Genomic DNA, 19,560 nt, shown 5'->3' on the forward strand with positions numbered 1-19,560 from the left:
AAATCATATTAGTATTATATATTAATTCTCTGATAACAACATGCCAATTTTCATGGCTATATCGTTAAACACGTGCTTCTAAAATTAAGATTTCAATTGCGAAAAAAGGAGAAAAGAGAGGCTATTAGATTGATTGAATTCTCTGATTTGAGCAATCTTTGATAACATCAGAGGTGTAAAGATGAAGATCAGTAGGGATGCAATTGGGGATGGCGGGGATAGAAGAATAACAATAACAAAAGCTAACAAGTAAGAAACAAGTCAGCTTCAAACTTCGAACTTCAGCTTTAGGTTCATTTGCGAGAAGTTTTAAGTCTTCGAAGTGTTTCATGGGCTCCCAAAAATGTGGACAAATCTTGTCGTAATATTGACTATTTTATGTGGATTTTTTTTTACTAAAAACAAAAAAGAAATAGTTTTCTTCAACTTTCTAACATATACCCGACACAACAATCAACTTTGCAGCTAATTTCAGATTGAGTTTTGGTCCACACTAATATCGTTCATTAGATAACAATTCACAGCCTGATAGCCGCACTGAAAAGAATGGTGATGGCAACGTCATTCACTCGTTCTTTTCATAGTAGAGGCAAAATAATTTCTTCATACGTCTTTTAACTTCTACTATCATGATTGTCGATTCATTCTTGCTTCAATTTTGATTTGAGTCATTTGAGCAGAATGCCTCATAACTTGGCAAACAACCATCAGCCCTCTGGTAGGCGTAGCATCACATGTCATTCTCCCCATCCAAGGATGCAATCATCCCAATCTCACCAACCTTAAACCTCCAGTTTCACTTTATCTTTAATAGTATCAGCCAGTAGATGCTGGTTTACCATACTCCGGTCCTACTGATGCCTAAACCTAGAAGGTAAGAGCAAGATATGACAATCTCAATCAGTTGAAACCAATATTCAATAACCACACACACACAAATACACATATTGGATTACAAATTCTTCACAGCACTTCCACATATCAAAGTAAATTTCTCAGAGTTGGAGGCCTTCATATAATTGTTTCATCAGGGATATCAAGTTGGAAGGCATCAAACTTGTTACAAAGGTTTTCTCATGTCAAGTAGCCTGCACGAAAAGTATAAATATAATGAAACAAGAATGAGCAGAATGAATTTTCAGAGTACGACATCCCTTTTAAAGCAAGTTATTCCTTCGAAATAATTGCAGCCGCCTAGAGAACAGCAGAAACCCATACCAAAGACTTTTTAAGTAAAAATAAGGATATATCTGACACCACCAATTACCAAACAGACAAGTTCTTTTGACTCGCAAAAGAAACGCGAAAGAAAAATTCCAGTTAGAAATAATAAAGAAGAAAGATTAGGTCTATTCATGTGAGAGTGCAAAACAAAGATAATGAAGGCATTAGTCGTTTTCCAATGGCTAAAATACAAGGACAAAGTGAATATAAAAGTCAATAACCATAAATTTCAGGTTTACCTCAAAACAATGTACATTTTGGTACAAAAGATTACAACCTCTCGTTATCTGATCTAAGAAGACCCATTTGTTCTGTAAGCTTATCCATATGCTGAGATTTGTCCCATCCATTGCCCATAGCCTGCCCTTCATTTCCCTCGCTTCTACCATCCTTTGAGGTTGATTCAATATCCTCAGGCACTGGACTTTGCACAAGAAGATCATCCCAGAAAGTAGAGCCATCCAGTAAGGCATCTATGTCAGCATCAGGAGCAATGTCATCAAGTTCAATGGGAACTGAACCATTTACAACCAATGTAGTGGGATCAATAAATCCACCATTCCCAGTTTCAGACCCCACATAATTTTCTGTAGGAATATCAACAATGCTTTCTGGGACCATTTCCGGTATTTGAGAAAGCTCAGGCAAAATTATATCTATCTGAGGAATGGACACAGATTGTGGCTTTTGTTCTCCAACAAGTGCACTCAAATCTGGAAATTGTGGTGTTGTGATCTTTTCAGAGGATGTCGTACGTGGTGAAGATTGTAATTCAGATATAGCAGCTGAGGGACAATGCCCTGAGATCCCTGAAGTTGCTGGTACAAATGTTGACTGCCCTGAAGTTGGCGGGACCTCTTGAAGAGTCACCCCTGATACACAGCTTGAAGAGTTCCCAACATCCAATCCACTAGATGATGACAAATCATCACCAATCAGGAAATTTTCAGGACTGTTATTAAAGGACTCCAGCTTGGGAGAAGCATCCCCTTTCATGATTTGCCTAAGCATTGCTTTTGCCTCATTCATCAAAGGCTGATATTTAACAATCTGTCCATCAGAGGTAGCGGAATGCTCATTATCAATGCTATCATCCTGCTTTAGCCTCCTTTTCTTGTTGGCTTCACTTATGCGCCTATTGCTCTCATTTTGCTGCTGCACAAATTGAGCCAAAAAGCCAGGGCTCTGCACAGCCTTCGCCAAGAATGACATCATCTGCTGCTGCCGCTGCTCCATCCCCTGAAGACGTTGCACCATGGTTTGCAGCTGGTTATCAGTAGCCTGTTGCTGCTGCCTTAACCTAACAAGTTCCTGCATAAGCACATTCTTGTCTCTCTTAAGCCTCTCAACCTCTTCCTCAAGCCCAAATTTCCCAACCTCAACACAGGCACCCACAGATGAATTCTGTCCATGTGATTGCTGTGTCTGCTGATGAACATGGCCATGGGCAGGCTTTCGCCGGCTAATGTTTCGAAGCAGGTGTTTCTGACCTCTTAAAAATCCTTCATTTGCAAATTCCCAGCGGTCTGGATCAATCTTTCGGAAACCCTGTCAAAACACAGGAAGAGCAAAAAATATGGAGAAAAAACAGATCACTCAGCAGAATTGTTATTGACAAAAATACAAAATTTTTTGTCAATAAGATGGTCCCAAGGAAATGATGCAAAAGAAAAAATAGTTCATGGATACAGATATCCATATGTTAGAAGCATTGTAATCACTGATGAGCAGCTGCTTGACACTTGATTTGGAATTAGTTTAAAAAAATAAGCCCAAGCCTATTCTTTGAGCTTGTCTAGTAAACGATCCAAGACTGGGGACAATGGGCCCCACCACTAATCCCTACTCAGGGACAAACCTTATCAGGAAACCTCTGACATTGGCCTAAACTCAAAGTGAGCTCAGATATTTGACTCAATTAGAGAAATCTAATAGATGCACATACAAGCAACCTCAAGTAGGAGATGGCAGCTTGAGTCAACTAATTTCAATCATATTGAATCCCAAACTAAAAGTCACTTGAAATTTAATTTAAAAAAAAAAAGGTTCTAACATTACTATAACTACCACATTTCAAATTTCAATTTTTACTGAAGGCTGAAGAAGAACTAATGAAAAATCACACATCTTCGAAGGTGTTTCTAGCTGCTGAAGAACAATATATTCATGTTATGCAAATCAGAAAATCTTGCAGACTGCAGGTTAAAACAGTACCACAAGAACTAACACAAAAGACCACAATGTGAGGAATCAGTCCAACCATGCTAATACAAGTTAACATAAAAGCATAACGCTAAGAAGTAACTAAACTAGGTATGAAGCAATTCACTGTCAATTAGAAGAAAAGTTTTAATGTCCATCATATGATCCCATTCTCCCTTAAAACACTAAAGCTTTCAAGGCGATGCCACAATAGCGGAAATCATACTTAGTTTCAGAATTCAGCAACAGCACACAGTTCGTCTCAACTTCAGAATAATGGTGCAAGTATTAGAAATTAACACCATTTTACATAAATTTTCACTGTATCTTTTAAGTGAAAAAAGTATTTCCCACTGACACTTGTTGGTTGTTGCTTATTTCTTATCTCCATCCCACCAAAATGATAACTATCAATCAAGGCCAGTATTCAATGATTACATTTAAAAATACATGTATTTGATGTGACATCTACATCTTGAACATCCAAAAATATTGTTAAGACACTAATTAATAAACAAGCTTACCTGAATATATATTGATATAACGTTAAGGAATATTTAATGAAGAAAGTGATTTCATGCAATGTCCAAGCTACTAAGATGCCAAACTAACATATATCCCACTCCAAAGGAAATTTGTGCAGGATCATACGATAAACATAACGCAACACCCATGGTACTAAGATGCCAAAGTAATATATATCCCACTCCCAAGGAAATCTGTGGAGGAGCATGGGATAAACTACAATCAGATCTAACAATACTGTAAGATTTAACAATGAGATGAATATTTCCCAAACTACAGTCTACAAGCACCATTATTCTTGTTTTCCAACAAAGATACAAAATGCCCCCAACATAGCTCTTACATAACGAGAAAATATAGAAATATATAATCTGATTTCTAAATCTCATATTTATAGAATGACAAGCAGTTTCAAACACTAGGATCATGCATAAACAGAATAAAATACGTATCTGTGATGTACATATACATAAAAAAATGCTTGTGAATACACATGCAATGTACATAACAAATATGCATACAGTTTGAGAATTGCACACGCAGCAGTACCAAAAATTTAACACAAACATTTCACTTATTGCCTAGTTCTTCCACTATCTTAAAGAGTTATGGCAGAATGATTCATTAAAAGAAATTTTAACTAAGAACTTAGAATACTGATGATGTCATTTTCCAAGAGTAGATGTGTTTTTGCAAGTAAATTACTTAAATGTTAGCCTCAGTCAAGTGAACACTGGATTGCTGTTGCAGAAAAATAAGTATAAAGTGCATGATTACCGATCAAGAATGAACTATTTTCCAACCACACAACTTTCAACTGAGCTACGCTGTCCAACAAGAACAGTGTGACTACATATAATGAAAAGTTGATGCCCTGCACCGTTATTTAAAATCTTTCCCTCACAACACAAACACAAAAACCTTATTGTTTGGTCACTCATACATGCAACAAGTTCGTTAATTTTTGCCGTTTATTCCCCTTAACCTCAAATAAATTAAACTATATTTCAGTCTAAAAGACAAATTCTACCTCTGCAATTTTGAGACCTAAATCCACAGTGATAAAAGCATAATCCCTGAGAAAAAGCCTAGCAGCCAGATTTCTTAAAATCTGCCTAGTTTAAACACATATAAGGGACAAGTCTGAATGCATGCATAATATGTCTGTGCTGTGTGTATGATCTTGATCCAAAAATATCGGATATATCCAATTTTATGATGGATTATTGGGATCAGAACTGGTTGATTATCTAAGTGAGACATTCATATGCACCACTATCTACATCTAATATTAAATGTCCTTCAGGTATGTGCCATTTAAACCAGTAACAACAAACAAAGACAAATACAAGTAACCATCCTAAGATAAGCTTGTGACAACGTCATGAAAAGCATGTGACCTGCTTTCTTTCTTCAATTTCTTCTTTCTGCTCCATTTAGTTGCTGAGAAAATCCAGGAAGAAGCACAATTAAAACTTTAAATCACACAATTCCATGACTTGGGAGAAAACAGAACAAAGCCATCAAATCCCCAATATAAACATCACAATTAGTTGAGACAGGATCCTGATCCTGTTTTTCAAAACCCAAGCAACTAAAACAATAATGCTATAACTTATCATATATTTTCATAATTCTTGACAAACATCCATCTTATAACAAAATCAAAAGGCTAGTGAGAGTTTAACTGATTCCTTCAAAACCCTAGCTGGCTAACTCAAGCGCTAGCCTAAAGCCTAACCTAAAGCACTGATTTGCTGCTACCACACAATCATATATTCTTAAACCTGTTCCTCTAAATTTAATTTGATGTAAACTATTTCTAAAACTTATCCTATATGGTTTTTGTTTTCCTAAATCTTCTCAGCAACCACAAAATACTTTTATTCCAGCCAATCACTTCCAAAACAATTAACTCAATTTGGAACAATTTCACATCCGCAATAAACCCTAATCATCAACAAGGAAATCAAATATTTCACAAGTCAAACGCAAAGAAATAATAGCAATGAACACTTTTCCAATTTTTCTTGTTAAGGTAAGTGGAAACTCTAATTAAAGTAACTATAAAAGTTAAAATAATAAAGCGAAAGGTAAAAGAAATAACAAAAAGGAAAAGTGCTGACATAGGTGTTTAGTTGCCTGACGAAGCTCGAGAAGTTGTTGTGCTTGAAATACTTGGGCAAAAGATCCCGTGCGAACTCCGGCGGGTTCCAAACAACGAAGCTATTGTTGGTTGGGCTCCAAGAAACGATGGCATCGGTGGCGGGATCATCCACCATATCGTAGGTCTTGCTCAGGAATGGCGGTGGCGCGTTAGCACTCTGCATCGCCACCGGGTTCGGCGTTGGTTGAGGTTGTGCCGCCGTTTGAGCTCCGCCGCCGGTCGTCGATGCATCGTTTTGGATGGTGGTACTGCTATTCACTCCATCCATTCCACTTCACTGATTCTTTACAATTAAAGAAATAATAAACGAATAAAATAAAACTGTAAAAGGAGGCGTTCTAGGGTTTTGACGGACGGTTAATTTGCGCCATTGGAGAGATTTGCGGATTTTTAGGGATTTTGAAAATGAAAAAGGAACAAGACAGAGAGAGTGTGTAGTGAGAGATGAGAAACAGACAGGTGGCGGTATGGCCAAGGGAGAGAGAGAGCGGTGTTTCAAGGGGAGATTATGATGAGGGGAAACCGGCACGATGCGGTTTTCGTGTTTTGGGTTTTGGGAGGGCGTGCGGCTTTTTTTGGGGGGAGAGAGAGAGGGATGGAGACTGACGTCCGAAATGACGTCTGAAAATGACTTGATTCATTAAATATTTCACTTTACAAAAACAAATTTATAAAAAAATATTTTAAAATAAAACCATCATTTAATTTATCATAATTCTTTATTTTTTTAAAAATTAAAAATAAAGGAAATTATCTTATTTTTAAAGATAAAGTTGAGTTGTTAACTCATAAAAGAATTTATAAAATTTTTTTTATTTTTAAAAATTTTTAAATTTACAAATTATCTATTAATAAAAAATCATAAAAATTCAAACTTAAATACTTTAAATTCAAATTTTAAATCTTAATTATTGTGCCAATTCCTCCCATCATTTTGTTGATATAAAATTGTTGTTCTATCTATGATTCTGTTATATTTGCTAATAAACATAAATAAATTTTCATTTAAATTTTTTATGAGAAATTTTTAATTTATGTTTATTAAAGATTAAACATTCACGTTCAATTCAATGTATTACAAAACAGAAACAGCCACAGCCCCGCCCTTTTCAGTGACATAGTAAAAAAGATTATTTTGAGGGCAAACTTACGCCATAGAAAATGACTCATTTTCATTTGACCAGTTTAAACCTTTCTCGTCACCAACATTTTGTAGATACAGTGGTCGAATTATTGGAGCACGGTGTCGTTTTGATCGTGGAGGATACCAGTTGTGTTGAAGCCAAAGTTTATCTTCAATGAGAATTGCTTATATTGAGTTCTTTGTGAAGCTTGAGGTAGACGAATACACCGTCAATATTTCGTAGGACTGTCCTACAAGTTTTGCATTTGAAATTGGAGGTGTCAGTGATCTATCATGTTTCTAGCAGTGCATTTCAATATGCTAGCAAAGCTGACTCTTTAGTTGTTCTTAATTTAGGTGAAGGTAAAATATGGTTCTAAATTGTAATTTTCGGTGATAACTAAATGTTATGATTGTCCGTGGTATTGGACCGGCTGCCCATGCCCAAGGAAAAAATGGGCTAAGTTAGTTTCGTAATTGGCCCAAAATGATCGGGGGATGGATGGGAGCTGAATTTCGAAAAAAAAATAAAATAAAATTTTGCGATCAGTTCAAGGGAATTGAACCCGACGTGAATCGAACACGCAACCTTCTGATCTGGAGTCAGACGCGCTACCATTGCGCCACGGATCCCCTTTGTTAATCGACCCCTATACCTAATTTAGACCGTAGAAACTAAATCAAATAGCAACAAATTCCCAGATGATACACAATTCTAATGGCAGTCAAATTATGATAATAATGTCAGTAATATAAGGAAACTTAAAATTTAGTTCTTACGACATAATTCATAAAAATATGATATTTTTACTAGTTTAATTTGATAATATTAATCTAATTATTAATTCTATCAAATTTTGGGCATTAAAAATGAAACAACATTATCAAATTTTTTATAATCATGATCACATTATTAATTGAATTAACATTAACAAATTCAACTTGTACAAGAGATTTTATAAATTATACTAAAGGACTAAAATTCAAATTTCCTGTGATTGAAGAAATAATTTGAAAATTTGACATACAATTTCATTTATCTATATATGCTGGCACAAAATCAATATCTCATTGGTAAGATCAACATTTACATCATCAAGTCCAAGATCGGGTTAGTATTTTTATCAGCAAAAGTTTGACGGGATTAATGATTAGACTAAAATTACGAAATCAAAATAATATAAAAACTAAGTAACCTTATTAAAAACTTACTGACAACAACATAAACAGATTAGCAAGAGCAAGTGTTACTATTACATATTGCAAAATGCAAGGTACTTGAAGATTTAAAATCTGGGATTTACATCTTCGCTTGACACAATGCTTATGAATTGGATGTGCGGGCAACATTTATTCCTCCAAAATCCTCTGAAAACATTGTTTTCTTCCCTCAACTTCTTCTACCAATTTATTTGATCTCCAGGCAGCAGGTTGATCAATGCTATGGAAATGGAATGGACTGTTATCCCACCAGATCAGATAAGTACCAGCTGGCTTAAGGCCTTCAGGTCATTCCCATTGTTTATTTGCACTACTATTACTCCTGCGCTGCCAAGAATATCGCTAGTAAAGTGAAAATCGACAAAGCCTGAGGGGCCATAGTATACATTGGGAAATTTCCATTATTTTTAATAATATTAAGCTTCAATTTGAACGTGCCATTCACGACCATAGATATATTCAGCTTCTGCAAAAGTAATAAGGCACATGTATCACATGTAACCATACAGATAGAAAGAGAGGGAGAATTACATCTCAGGCAAATAGTCCACCCTACCAAGCAACGTGTCAATGCTATAATCAGAGAAAATTGTAGCAAAAGAAGTGTTTACCCAATGGTGAACCAGTAAAATGCATTGCACACGCCTTCGGAACTTAGCTGATTGCTCTTGATTCAAATAAATCCTTGCTGGCCACTCTTGTCTGATTAATGTGTTTTGACGGCCAACATATTCCCAGTTACCTTTTACCAAGAAGTGGAAACAATACAAAAATAAAGCATGTAGTAAAAGAAATCAACCAGCAACTCGATAGTATTCCTTTCCCAAAACCTTTTCAACGAATTAAAAATATTCCAAAAACACAAACCAAAATACTTTATTTCTTCTGATTGAGTGCTACATAAAATTACTAGCAATAAATTTACTAAAGTCATGTTTTAGTCATACCTCACGCATGGTACCGGGTCACTTTCATCCTGGCCTTTTGGAGAATCTACAAAGGGCCACTCTTGACGAGCATTTAGCCACAGAAGCTGCAGTCTGAGTAGCTGAATAAGAAATTTCCTGCAATACTTGTTAAATTTGCCAATAAAATTGACTAGCAATATGAAATCCATTCACATAGAAAAGCTTCTACCAGCATCATGGACACATAATTGAGCCAAAGAAGTCTTTCATGTGCCAGGAGGACCATGAAGTAGTGCTCCGTTTGTGGTTCACAAACCAAAATAGTAATATAACAACAGTTATCAACACTTAACCTGCATTATGTGAAACAAAAACTCAAATCAAATCAAAATTGAATCTGCATAAATGTATTACAAAAACACATTATCATTAAAAAAAGTTAACCAAATGATACTTGCAAGCTCTACCGTGATTTCTATATCATAAACAAAGTAACCAAAATGATACTTGCAAGTTTTGTGATTTCCATCACTAATAACAAATCATTCTCTTGCTCTTATAAAAGATAATTTTATCACACTATCAAAGAAAATTTGAGATGCATTCCGTTCTCTCCAAGAAATTTTGTAAAATTGAAAAATTTTCAGATAATATTATAATGATAAGGAGTCAGTAACTTACTGTCCCGTTCTTTCATCATTTCCTCATTTATCTATTTGTATGTAGCCACCCAGAATCCACCCCCAATCTACTATAGGCAACATCATCTAGCAAAATACCCTTCCTTTTCATTTCAGCTAACAACTCATGTGCTCTATCAATATTGCCAAGTCTCTGGTACCCAGCAATTAGGGCAGTATAAGTCACCACATCAGGATTGATTTCCCGTCTTTTCATTTCAGCAATTAACAAGTTGGCCATATCCATTCTGTGTACATGGCAAAATCCATCAATTAGACAGGTGTAGGTGACAACATTGGGTGAATAACCTCTTTGCTGCATCTCCGTATAAAAAGCCCAAGCCTTCCTCATATCCCTTACTCTACAAAACCCAAATATAACAGACGTGTAAGAAATGGTATCAGGAATCAAACCCCTTTCTATCATGTCCTTAAACAAACTGCATGCTTCATCCATTTTGCTCCTATGGCAGAATATGTTGATAAGAATTGTATATGTAACAGTGGTTGGTGTGACCCCAAGCTTTAACATTCTTGTGTACAACATCAAGGCCTTGTTTGGGTTCGACTGTTTAGCAAATCCATCTATAAGAATGCTATAATGGACATTATGAAGAATATTCTTCTTAAGCATCAGAGGTAGAAGTTCCCACGCTTTTTCTGAATTGCAATGCATGGAAAGCCTCTTAATAATTTCATTATATGTATACGAGTTAGGAAAAATGCCAAACTCATGCATTTCATTTATAAGTTTCAAAGCTTCCTCCAAATGGCCTGCAGTGCAATACCCATCAACAATTACATTGAAAGTGAAGATATTAGGTGAGACACCACTTTGCAGCATGATGCTGAAAAGTTCCAAGGCTTTATCCAAAAGGCCCATCTTACAGAACCCATGAATCAACCTGTTGAAACTGTTGGCAGTAGGAATTAAGCTATTGTTGATCATCTCCTTAAAAAGTTCCATGGCAGAATCCAGATCACCTTCAAGACAAAATCCCTTGAGCAAGACACTGTAAGCAGCCTTGTCATATTCATATCCAGCAGTGCCAAGATTACGGAACAAACTCAGTGCAACATCTGCCAATCCGCTCTTACAAAGACCATCAAAGAGTGAGGTATAACTAACAAGTGAAGGCTTCATGTCATTTAGTATCATCTCGTAAATCAAATTGAGACCTTTGTCGCAATCTCCTCTTTTACAAAACCCATCAATCAAAATGCTGTAGCTATGAATATCTGGTGATATTCCACAATTCTTCATTTCTTCCAAAACCTTCAAAGCTTCATACGGTTCACCTTTTTGGCAAAACCCGTAAATAACAGCATTGTAACAGAAACTATTGATAGGTTGATTTCTAAATCTCAAAACCCTAATGAAATCTAGAGCAAACTCAACAAAACCAACTCTACAAACTCCATGAATATATGTGCTGTATGTTACAACAGATGGATTTATCCCATCTCTCTCCATATCCTCTAGAAGTTTAGTTGTTTGTCTGATATCTACATCCCCGCCATGATATCCTTTACAATAAAAGTTCATCATAATCGTATAGGTGTAAACATTAGGTGATGGCCCAGAGTTCTTCATATCTTCAAACAAACTTTTCACAAATTCTCCTCTATTTGCTTCTACCAAACACTTGAGCAAGAAGTTGCATGACATAATATTTAGTTCGAGCCCCATTTTTTTAGCCTGCACAAAGACATCAACACCATTCTCAAGCATCGAATTGGATGCAAAAACCTTGATGAGAACATTGAAAACTTCAACTGATCTAAGGACATGCTCCGGTGAATCCAACAAATATGGTAATAATTCGAAAATATCACTCTTAACTCCTTGGTAATAGCAAACAATATCTCTAAGCAAAGCATGTGCTTCCATCTGCATCCCTGCCATAGAAAATATATGAATGATGATCCGAAACGCATACATTGAATGATCAAACCCATACATCTTTACAGCCTCATTAAACCTAATTTTCTTTGCAATGCCCCAATTCAACGATTTAAATACACTCACAACAAACGGAAAATGCCCGAGGTTTCTACAAAACTTGAACCTCTTCCTTGGAGCTTGAAGCTCTCCAACTTCATCAGAACCACTTTCATCCTTAGGATTGCAATCAAAGACATTGTCTTCCAACAACAATGCAGATGAAGCAGAATAATATACTCTTAAAAGACATCTCTTGTAGTGAACAACTACCTCTCGAAGCAAACCAGATTGAACAAAACATATTCTTGAATAAGAACAAAAACCCATTAACAACCATATCGAAATTCACCAATATTCCACCATGGGAGCCTCTTGAATACCATGCTTTGGAGGACAAAAACAGTAATAACTTTAAACACCCACTAATATGTTATCAACAATGAAAGAATCGTGCTTGAGAGAATCCCAATTAAAAATCTACATGTATTCAAAAGAATCGAAATAAGAATATGAAGACATATGTAATATCAAGTTAGTAAGAAGTGAAGCTGAAAGTACCTGAATACAAGATAAGTTGTTTTGAGCCAAAAGAGAAATAAGTAGGAGAGTGGTTTGAAAAGGGAGGGTTTTTAATTTTCTTAGGAGTTGGGAGGTTGAAACAGCCACCGCCTTGTCGGTTCAAAGAGGTGTCCTGTGCTTTGAGGCTGGAGCTTAAAACTGCCTGTCTGAGTTTCTTTTGTCTGCCCGCTTGCCATGTTCTCTTTTTAGCTAGGCATAAACCTAATTATTTTACCAATAGAAAAATAAATTGCATGATTTATTATCCTTGATTGAATTCATAACTTAATTTAATTAATTTATGTAATTATTTTTAAAAGTAATATTAAATAAATTTAAATTGAAAATATTAATATTAATATTTTTATTTTTAAATTACAATATTTTATTAAAATTTTTTTAAAAATACATTAAAAATATATAGTAATAATATTTTAAAAATTTTATAAATAAATTAATTTTAAGCAGAAAAGGATTATTTAAAAATAAATAAATAAAGAACAAGGCAGTTGGGGCAGGCGGTTCATTCCGCAACGGCCCACAATACAGCCCTATAGCATAATATACTGAGAATAAATATTACGTACACAAAAAGTCATTATTTTATTTTATTATGGAAAATAACTGTTAGAAGTTATTATATATATATATATATATATATATATATACTCTTTATCATTTTTAACTTAATAAAAAAAATGAAAAGAGGAAATGCATTTCTTTTATCGATATATGCTATATTCCTTCGATTTAAAATATTTGTCATATATTAATTTTTATGAAATTAAAAAATTTTTAATTTAAATGTATTTAATATTAAATTTTTTATTTATTTTATAAAATTAAAATTTCTTAATTTTTAATATTAAAAAGTAAAAAAAATCATAAAAAAAATTCTAAAATATAAAAAATAAAAATTTTAGATGTTAAAAAAGAAGATATAATTTTGAAACATTAAAAAATATAAAAAAAAAGGTAGAGAAAATATTATAATCAAGGCTCATTACATGGGTTGCCTCTACGGGTACCTTAGAAGTTGATTTTTGATAAACTTATCGACTTATTAATTATAAATGGCTAACTAACTTATCTGATCATATTCAAACAAGATGCTTCATCATATATCACATTGCAAGAACTTTTAATTATGAGTCTAATAGTTTATAACCCTCTTATCAAACTAGATTTGATACCAAGCAAATAAAAACTACGTAGAGTCAAAACTTGTTATGAGAGATGGCCTTCATGGGTACCTTAGAAGTTAGTTTTCGATAAACCTCTTGATTTATCAATAACACAGGTGGCTAACCTATTTGGTAATGTCAGAGTAAGACGGTAATTATCAAGAGATATAATCTGGGCCAAATGTGGGCTAAGGTTTTGTCACATTAATTTTCTTGCTTCTAACATTTTTTATTTTGGGCCAAAAAAGCCTGATAAAGAAAAACCTGGATCAAAGATCCGCAATTGAGATCCGACTTGTATTCGGACAAGGTCAGCTCCCAAACAGTCCTTGAATTTCACCCCAACTTGAATTCAAAAGCCCCTATATAATGCCGTCTCCTCTTCAAGAAAACGCCGCCCTACGCCAAGCAGCCACTTCAACCTCCGCCATGAGAAGAACAAGAAGAGAATCAAGCCAAGGCCGCCGCCACCACCACCACCACAACACCGACGATACCTGGTCGGTGAAGCGTCTTCATGATACTCCTAAACAACCACAAGACAATCCCCAGCAACAACAAGAGGAATCGAATCTTAGTTGTCCTTCAACCTCATCCATTTCTAATCAACAACAATTCCCCGATTTAACCCCAAACCCCCCCAAAACTTATCGAAATCCGAACTGGAAATACCGGCGTGGCCGCGTTGCAAAACCCCGATTCGTTAAAAAATCCGAGCTCCCTTCTTCTAAATCTGATCTGAGTTCTGAGGATAGTAAAGCGAGTTTGAGTGTAGTTGAAGAAGTAAATAGGGACAAAGAAGAAAACAAAGGAAGCGAGATTTTGGAGTCAAAGATTGAAGAGAATGTAGAGGGAATTGAAGGTGATGAATCACAAAGCGGTGATGATGATGTAGTGAGTAGGTTAGAGGAGCTGCGGTTAAGGGTGGAAGAACCCGAATTGTCAGAGGAACAGCTGAGAATCAATGATCAGTTGCAGGAGGACGAGGTAATTCTTCGAATTTAGATTTCTATTTTGTTTATTCAATTATTATGTAGACCCAGGCATGTAAGTTAGTTATTGATTAAGGATGATGTTGAACTTAGCTTAGCTTTTTAAAAGTCATATCGTTGAAAAAATGTGATGGAACCTCATTGAAAGCATTGTTGTCCTAATACAAACCCGAAATCCATGTCAACGGAATGCGATGAAGTTAAAATTTTTATCTTTAAACTTCTAACCATTAAAAAGAGTTCCTTTTCATCTTTTGCCATATCTGATTCATTTTCCTTTTTTAGTTACTTGTAATGGAGTCTATTTTTGGAGAAAATGTCTTCATCCTTGACAGACAGATGGGCTTACGATCCTTGAAGGTTATGTTTTTGGCCTTTAAGTTCACTTTTTGTTTTGCTAGCTATAACCAAGTGAGGAAGCTGATACCTTTGTGTTATTTTACAGATTCATATTCATCTTGAAGGCAGTGGAGACACTATTATAACGACAAAGCTAAATTCATCTAGTGATATTGGTGTAAAGAGTGAGACTTCGGATGACTTTTCATACTCATTCAAAGTCCAATATCTCCCACCAATTGTGTTGACCTGTTTACTACCTAGATCATACCCCAGCCATCTTCCTCCTTATTTTACCATCTCTGTTCAGTGGTTGCATTCAGCTAGAATTTCCGATCTTTGCAGTCGGCTAGACTCAATATGGAAGGAGCAAGAAGGGCAGGAAGTCATATACCAATGGGCCGAATGGCTACAAAATTTGTCTCTTTCTTACCTTGGATTTGATAAAGAAATAATGCTTGGTCCTTATGGCATTGAGAATACTAGAGAAAGGCGTGCAGTTTCCGGAAGTGTCTCTCCTGAGATTGATGTTCCATTTATTAGGAGTTACAATGATGAGAAATTCCATGAGAACTTCCTCAAAAGCTTGCATGAATGTTCAATCTGTTTTAGTGAGTATGCAGGTAAATGTATGTTTATTAATTAATTTTTGCTATCTTGAGCATTTCCTTTTTGTGAATTTTTTTGGGGCTTCTTCTCCTTTGTGCTTTACCAGAGAAGCAGAAGAATGTAGGGAATGATGGACATGACTCAAAAAGAAGCTAAGGCTTTAATCATGAATGTTGTGATCTTTAAGTGTCTCATCTTTTAGATGATTTTATTTGTATGCTATGGTTGATAAACATGGTGGATTCTAAGTATCAATAATATCGTTTTCGATTAATGATTCTTCCACTATCATAATTTGGAGAAATCACATTAATTATACTAGGGAAACATGCATATTACGTTGGGTTTCCTTGGTTTGAATTGAAGATAAAATAATATTAGGAATTAGGATGCAGAAATTTGCTTAAAGAGTTTAGGATGATGCTTTATGGCTCAGGGAACTTTGGACTTTTGGTGGGTAGGATTTGAATATGGATAGCTAATTAGCTATTAAGCACGTGTTCTATGTATATTTAGTAAAAAAAATTAAAATAATTTTTTATTTTTGACTTTTAATATGAAGATAATGTTGTGCACTCTATTCTGATCAATGATTATTATGTTTTTATTTTTTTGGTCCTATGTTTAAACCTTGCTCTGTGTTTTTTTTCTTTTTTTAACTAGGAACTGACTTTATCAGACTGCCATGCCAGCATTTCTTCTGCTGGAAGTGCATGAAAACTTATTCTGACATGCATATCACTGAAGGCACCGTAAGCAAGTTGCAATGTCCTGAAGCTAAATGCGGGGGCATGGTCCCTCCTGGTTTGTTGAAACGATTGCTTGGTGATGAAGGGTTTGAACGTTGGGAGTCCATTATGCTACAGAAAACACTTGAATCAATGTCTGATGTTGCATATTGCCCAAGATGTGAAACACCTTGCATAGAGGATGAAGATCAACATGCACAATGCTCCAAGTGCTTCTTTAGCTTTTGTACACTTTGTAGGGAGCGCCGTCATGTAGGCATAGCATGTATGACACCAGAAATGAAGCTTCTTGTCTTGCAGGTATCTTCTCTGTCATTTTCTTCTGTGGTTTTTATATCTATTCATGTCTACTGGGACAGGCTTATTATTTCTTTAAAGTAGGATTTAGTCAGCCATTGTTCAGATATTTTCCTAGTAAATTGTAAAACTTGCAATAGTTTTACAAAAATTTAGTTAAACATGATGAGATCATGAATGTGTTAGAGCCTTTAAAGGTTAATAGGATGGTTCTTGCATATAGCTTTATCTTTGATTCATTGAAAAAAATTAGATCAATATTTGTCTTCTTCGTGGCTGTTCTCATGTTCCTTCATTGCTTGCATAAATTTTCAGCATTTTCCTTTTATGACCTCCTACTTCCTCTATTATAGAAACTTCTTTTCATCATTCATGGAATTAATGTTGCTGACAGGAGCGCCAAAATTCATCTAAATTGAATCAAGAGCAAAAGCTGAGGGAGCGTGAGATGATCAATGAACTTCTTAGCATTAAGGAAATAATGCGTGATTCCAAGCAATGTCCATCTTGTAAGATGGCAATCTCAAGAACTGAGGGATGTAACAAGATGGTATGTGAGAACTGCGGCCAGTATTTCTGCTACCGCTGTAACAGTGCCATTGATGGATATGACCATTTCAGGTATGCAACTTCCAAAATTTCCTGACTAAGTCTTTATCAATGGCTTGCTTCAACTTGAATGTGCAATGTCAGTATTTAGGTAATAAGATTTTGCCTTTTTGTGCTTATTGAAGGGATGGGGCTTGTGAGTTGTTCCCACAAGAAATGATACAGGACTGGGAGGAAAGGGTGAATGCACGCCAGGTATTAGGTCAGGTTCACGCACAACTCTTTGCTGACCATGGGCTGGCATGCCCTAACTGTCGTCAGTTCAACGCAAAGGTGAGAAAAGTTGTTTGATTTGTTGGAATTTTCCTCATCCTAACCTATGTATTCCTTTTATCTTCTAATGTTACCTAATGAAAACTAGCTAGATGCCAGTGAAGTATAAATGTCATGTTATAGCATGCATCCTGATTTAAAATAACAGTTTCAGCAAATGATACTTTTACACTAGTTATGTCCACCAGTCCTGCCTTTCCTTTGGATATGTTGTGTTCTCAAGTAAGGTCATTCATATGTAATATAGTTGAAAGCATAACAAAAGTTTCTTCGATTGGCAAACTGGAGTCTGTTGGCATTGTTATGTTGATCTATATTTGTTTCAGTTTGCTCCACATATTGACTGTTTTGCATGTTTTCCTCATTTTTTTTACATTAACAGGTAGGCAACAACAATCATATTTTCTGCTGGGCATGCCAAATGCACTATTGTTACTTGTGCAAAAAAATTGTAAGGCGCAGCTCTCAACATTATGGACCCAAGGGTTGCAAGCAGCACACTGAGGGATAGTAACAAATACCATTGGACCAAACGAATTGAAAATGCAATTGATAATCTTCCAAGGGCAAGGAAATAGTGTGGGCCACTTGTTCTTGGGTACTGTAAATCAGTATAATTTTATTCTTGGTATCAAAATTCAGAACTCCTTCCTGAAAATGGCCTTTTAATAATTCAGCTTCCAAATTGGATGCTTGCTGGCTGTGGACACAGTTGCGATTGTACATTTTTTCATCTGAGTAGTAGCAAATAAAATGAAAAAGTTTTGAATCTTCCCACCAGGTGCTGGCTGCCTAACACAGTTTTTTTTTTTTTTTTTTTTAATGTTTGGCATTTTATGTTTTCAATATTTATTAGCATTTAAAAACCCAAAATCACAAAAAATATTATTTGTTATGTTTTGATCCGAAATCTATGGAATATTTTGGGCTTGTAGGTTGGGTTTTTTGTTGCCGCACAGAAAATATAGCTGCTAGCATTATTTCATATACAAGTGTATGTTTCGTTTTCACCAAAATTAAAACACTGTCTTCTAATTTGTTAGCAGAGTTTTCACTTTTTAAATGCTACATGTAATACAAGTCCTGTGGGCTTTTATAAAGCACAGAAAAGAAAAATGGAACACCAAAAATAAAATAAAGTGTCCATTTATGAAAGAGTTTGGAAGAATTATCAGATTTAGAATTGATAGTTAGATGTGATTATTTATGTATTTATATTATATAAAATATTAATAATTTATTATATTTATGTTATATTTTATACTAAAATTATATATTATAATTTATATTGATATAAAAAATATATAAAATATATATTTTTTATTTTATTAAATTTTTAAAATATATTATTTTTATATTATATCATTATATCATTTGTATAATTGTATGCCTCCTAAACATAATCAAAATAATGTTCAAAGCAATTATTTTTTGCAAATGGCAACAAAATTGGTCCGACATGTGTTTGCAATAAATATAAAAAAGTTACATTTACTTTACTTTGGTCGAGACATAACTTGATCGTACTTAAAAACCTTTTCAGTAAAAGTAAAAATATATATAAGTACACAAGTAATGGTACTATATTTATGTCTAACAAAAATTTGAATAACTCGAATCGTTTTAATAAAAAAAATTGTACAAAAATATTGGACGCATGCTATTGTACAGGCTTCTTTTTGACCCATAAAATATTTTTGCCGTTGACGGTTGATGGCAAAGGCAATGGGCCTGGCACGGGACAAAGCCAATGTCAATCGCCATTTTCGCTTTTGGATTTGACAAAAGCGGGGACAAGACAACTACATGGTGCGAAAAAGTTTGAGTGATGCAATCTTACTTCTTTACATGGCGTGTGTATACCACTCTGCATTTTGGTTGCTTCAAAGTGCTTTCACCAATTGCACGTCTCACCGGATATATATATATATATGATATATTAATATTAATAAATT

General features: G+C 34.9%; 3 protein-coding genes and 1 non-coding gene across 18 annotated transcripts; 1 reads left to right on the top strand and 3 right to left on the bottom strand.

Annotated features, from left to right (window-relative positions):
- Positions 1-346: 346 nt before the first annotated feature.
- On the bottom strand, positions 347-6,729 carry HSFA1D (heat shock transcription factor A1D). Of its 3 annotated transcripts, none has more exons than XM_022861807.2 (3): positions 6,078-6,729; positions 1,464-2,772; positions 347-867 (listed from the first exon to the last, which is right to left on the bottom strand). In XM_022861807.2, the coding sequence occupies exons 1-2, from the start codon at positions 6,384-6,386 to the stop codon at positions 1,495-1,497; spliced, it is 1,587 nt and encodes a 528-aa protein (XP_022717542.2). In that variant the 5' UTR covers positions 6,387-6,729; the 3' UTR covers positions 347-867; positions 1,464-1,494. The 3 variants fall into 3 exon arrangements, with proteins under 3 accessions (XP_022717542.2, XP_022717531.2, XP_089602081.1); XM_022861796.2 differs by having other exon boundaries at positions 347-1,088; positions 6,078-6,722; XM_089745955.1 differs by lacking the exon at positions 347-867 and adding an exon at positions 5,352-5,394 and having other exon boundaries at positions 1,322-2,772; positions 6,078-6,525.
- A 1,073-nt stretch (positions 6,730-7,802) lies between these two features.
- Positions 7,803-7,874, bottom strand: TRNAW-CCA (transfer RNA tryptophan (anticodon CCA)). Its single transcript has one exon. It is a non-coding gene; the product is annotated as a tRNA-Trp (tRNA).
- A 543-nt stretch (positions 7,875-8,417) lies between these two features.
- Positions 8,418-12,827, bottom strand: LOC111276071 (uncharacterized). 12 transcript variants are annotated; one of them, XR_016329020.1, is made up of 6 exons: positions 12,554-12,823; positions 10,052-12,472; positions 9,600-9,723; positions 9,410-9,526; positions 9,074-9,204; positions 8,418-8,928 (listed from the first exon to the last, which is right to left on the bottom strand). XR_016329020.1 is itself a non-coding variant. In XM_089745956.1 (3 exons), exon 2 carries the CDS (start codon positions 12,320-12,322, stop codon positions 10,079-10,081), a length of 2,244 nt encoding a protein of 747 aa, XP_089602082.1. In that variant the 5' UTR covers positions 12,323-12,472; positions 12,554-12,827; the 3' UTR covers positions 8,418-9,723; positions 10,052-10,078. The 12 variants fall into 12 exon arrangements, 1 of the variants encoding a protein (XP_089602082.1); XR_016329019.1 differs by having other exon boundaries at positions 9,410-9,510; positions 12,554-12,765; XR_016329022.1 differs by having other exon boundaries at positions 8,418-8,784; positions 9,410-9,510; positions 12,554-12,741.
- A 1,306-nt stretch (positions 12,828-14,133) lies between these two features.
- On the top strand, positions 14,134-18,385 carry NHL8 (NDR1/HIN1-like 8). Of its 2 annotated transcripts, XM_022861900.2 has the most exons (7): positions 14,134-14,724; positions 15,015-15,089; positions 15,175-15,691; positions 16,341-16,726; positions 17,118-17,344; positions 17,458-17,605; positions 17,988-18,385. In XM_022861900.2, the coding sequence occupies exons 1-7, from the start codon at positions 14,167-14,169 to the stop codon at positions 18,114-18,116; spliced, it is 2,040 nt and encodes a 679-aa protein (XP_022717635.2). In that variant the 5' UTR covers positions 14,134-14,166; the 3' UTR covers positions 18,117-18,385. The 2 variants fall into 2 exon arrangements, with proteins under 2 accessions (XP_022717635.2, XP_022717643.2); XM_022861908.2 differs by lacking the exon at positions 15,015-15,089.
- The last annotated feature ends 1,175 nt before the right edge of the window (positions 18,386-19,560 follow it).

The sequence above is a fragment of the Durio zibethinus genome, chromosome 17, assembly GCF_047325235.1.
Source record: "Durio zibethinus cultivar Kanyao isolate XHJ-2024 chromosome 17, ASM4732523v1, whole genome shotgun sequence".
In the NCBI taxonomy this organism is placed as follows: domain Eukaryota; kingdom Viridiplantae; phylum Streptophyta; class Magnoliopsida; order Malvales; family Malvaceae; genus Durio; species Durio zibethinus.

What these genes read in the sequence shown, in the direction of transcription:
- NHL8 (XM_022861900.2), top strand. Translation starts at nt 14,167, where the DNA reads ATGAGAAGAACAAGAAGAGAATCAAGCCAAGGCCGCCGCCACCACCAC. An exon ending in CTGTTTTAGTGAGTATGCAG is followed by an intron (nt 15,692 to 16,340) that starts GTAAATGTATGT and finishes TTTTTTAACTAG; the next exon opens with GAACTGACTTTATCAGACTG. An exon ending in GATGGATATGACCATTTCAG is followed by an intron (nt 17,345 to 17,457) that starts GTATGCAACTTC and finishes TGCTTATTGAAG; the next exon opens with GGATGGGGCTTGTGAGTTGT.
- HSFA1D (XM_022861807.2), bottom strand. Translation starts at nt 6,386, where the DNA reads ATGGATGGAGTGAATAGCAGTACCACCATCCAAAACGATGCATCGACG. An exon ending in TCAGGCAACTAAACACCTAT is followed by an intron (nt 2,773 to 6,077) that starts GTCAGCACTTTT and finishes GTGTTTTGACAG; the next exon opens with GGTTTCCGAAAGATTGATCC.
- LOC111276071 (XM_089745956.1), bottom strand. Translation starts at nt 12,322, where the DNA reads ATGGGTTTTTGTTCTTATTCAAGAATATGTTTTGTTCAATCTGGTTTG.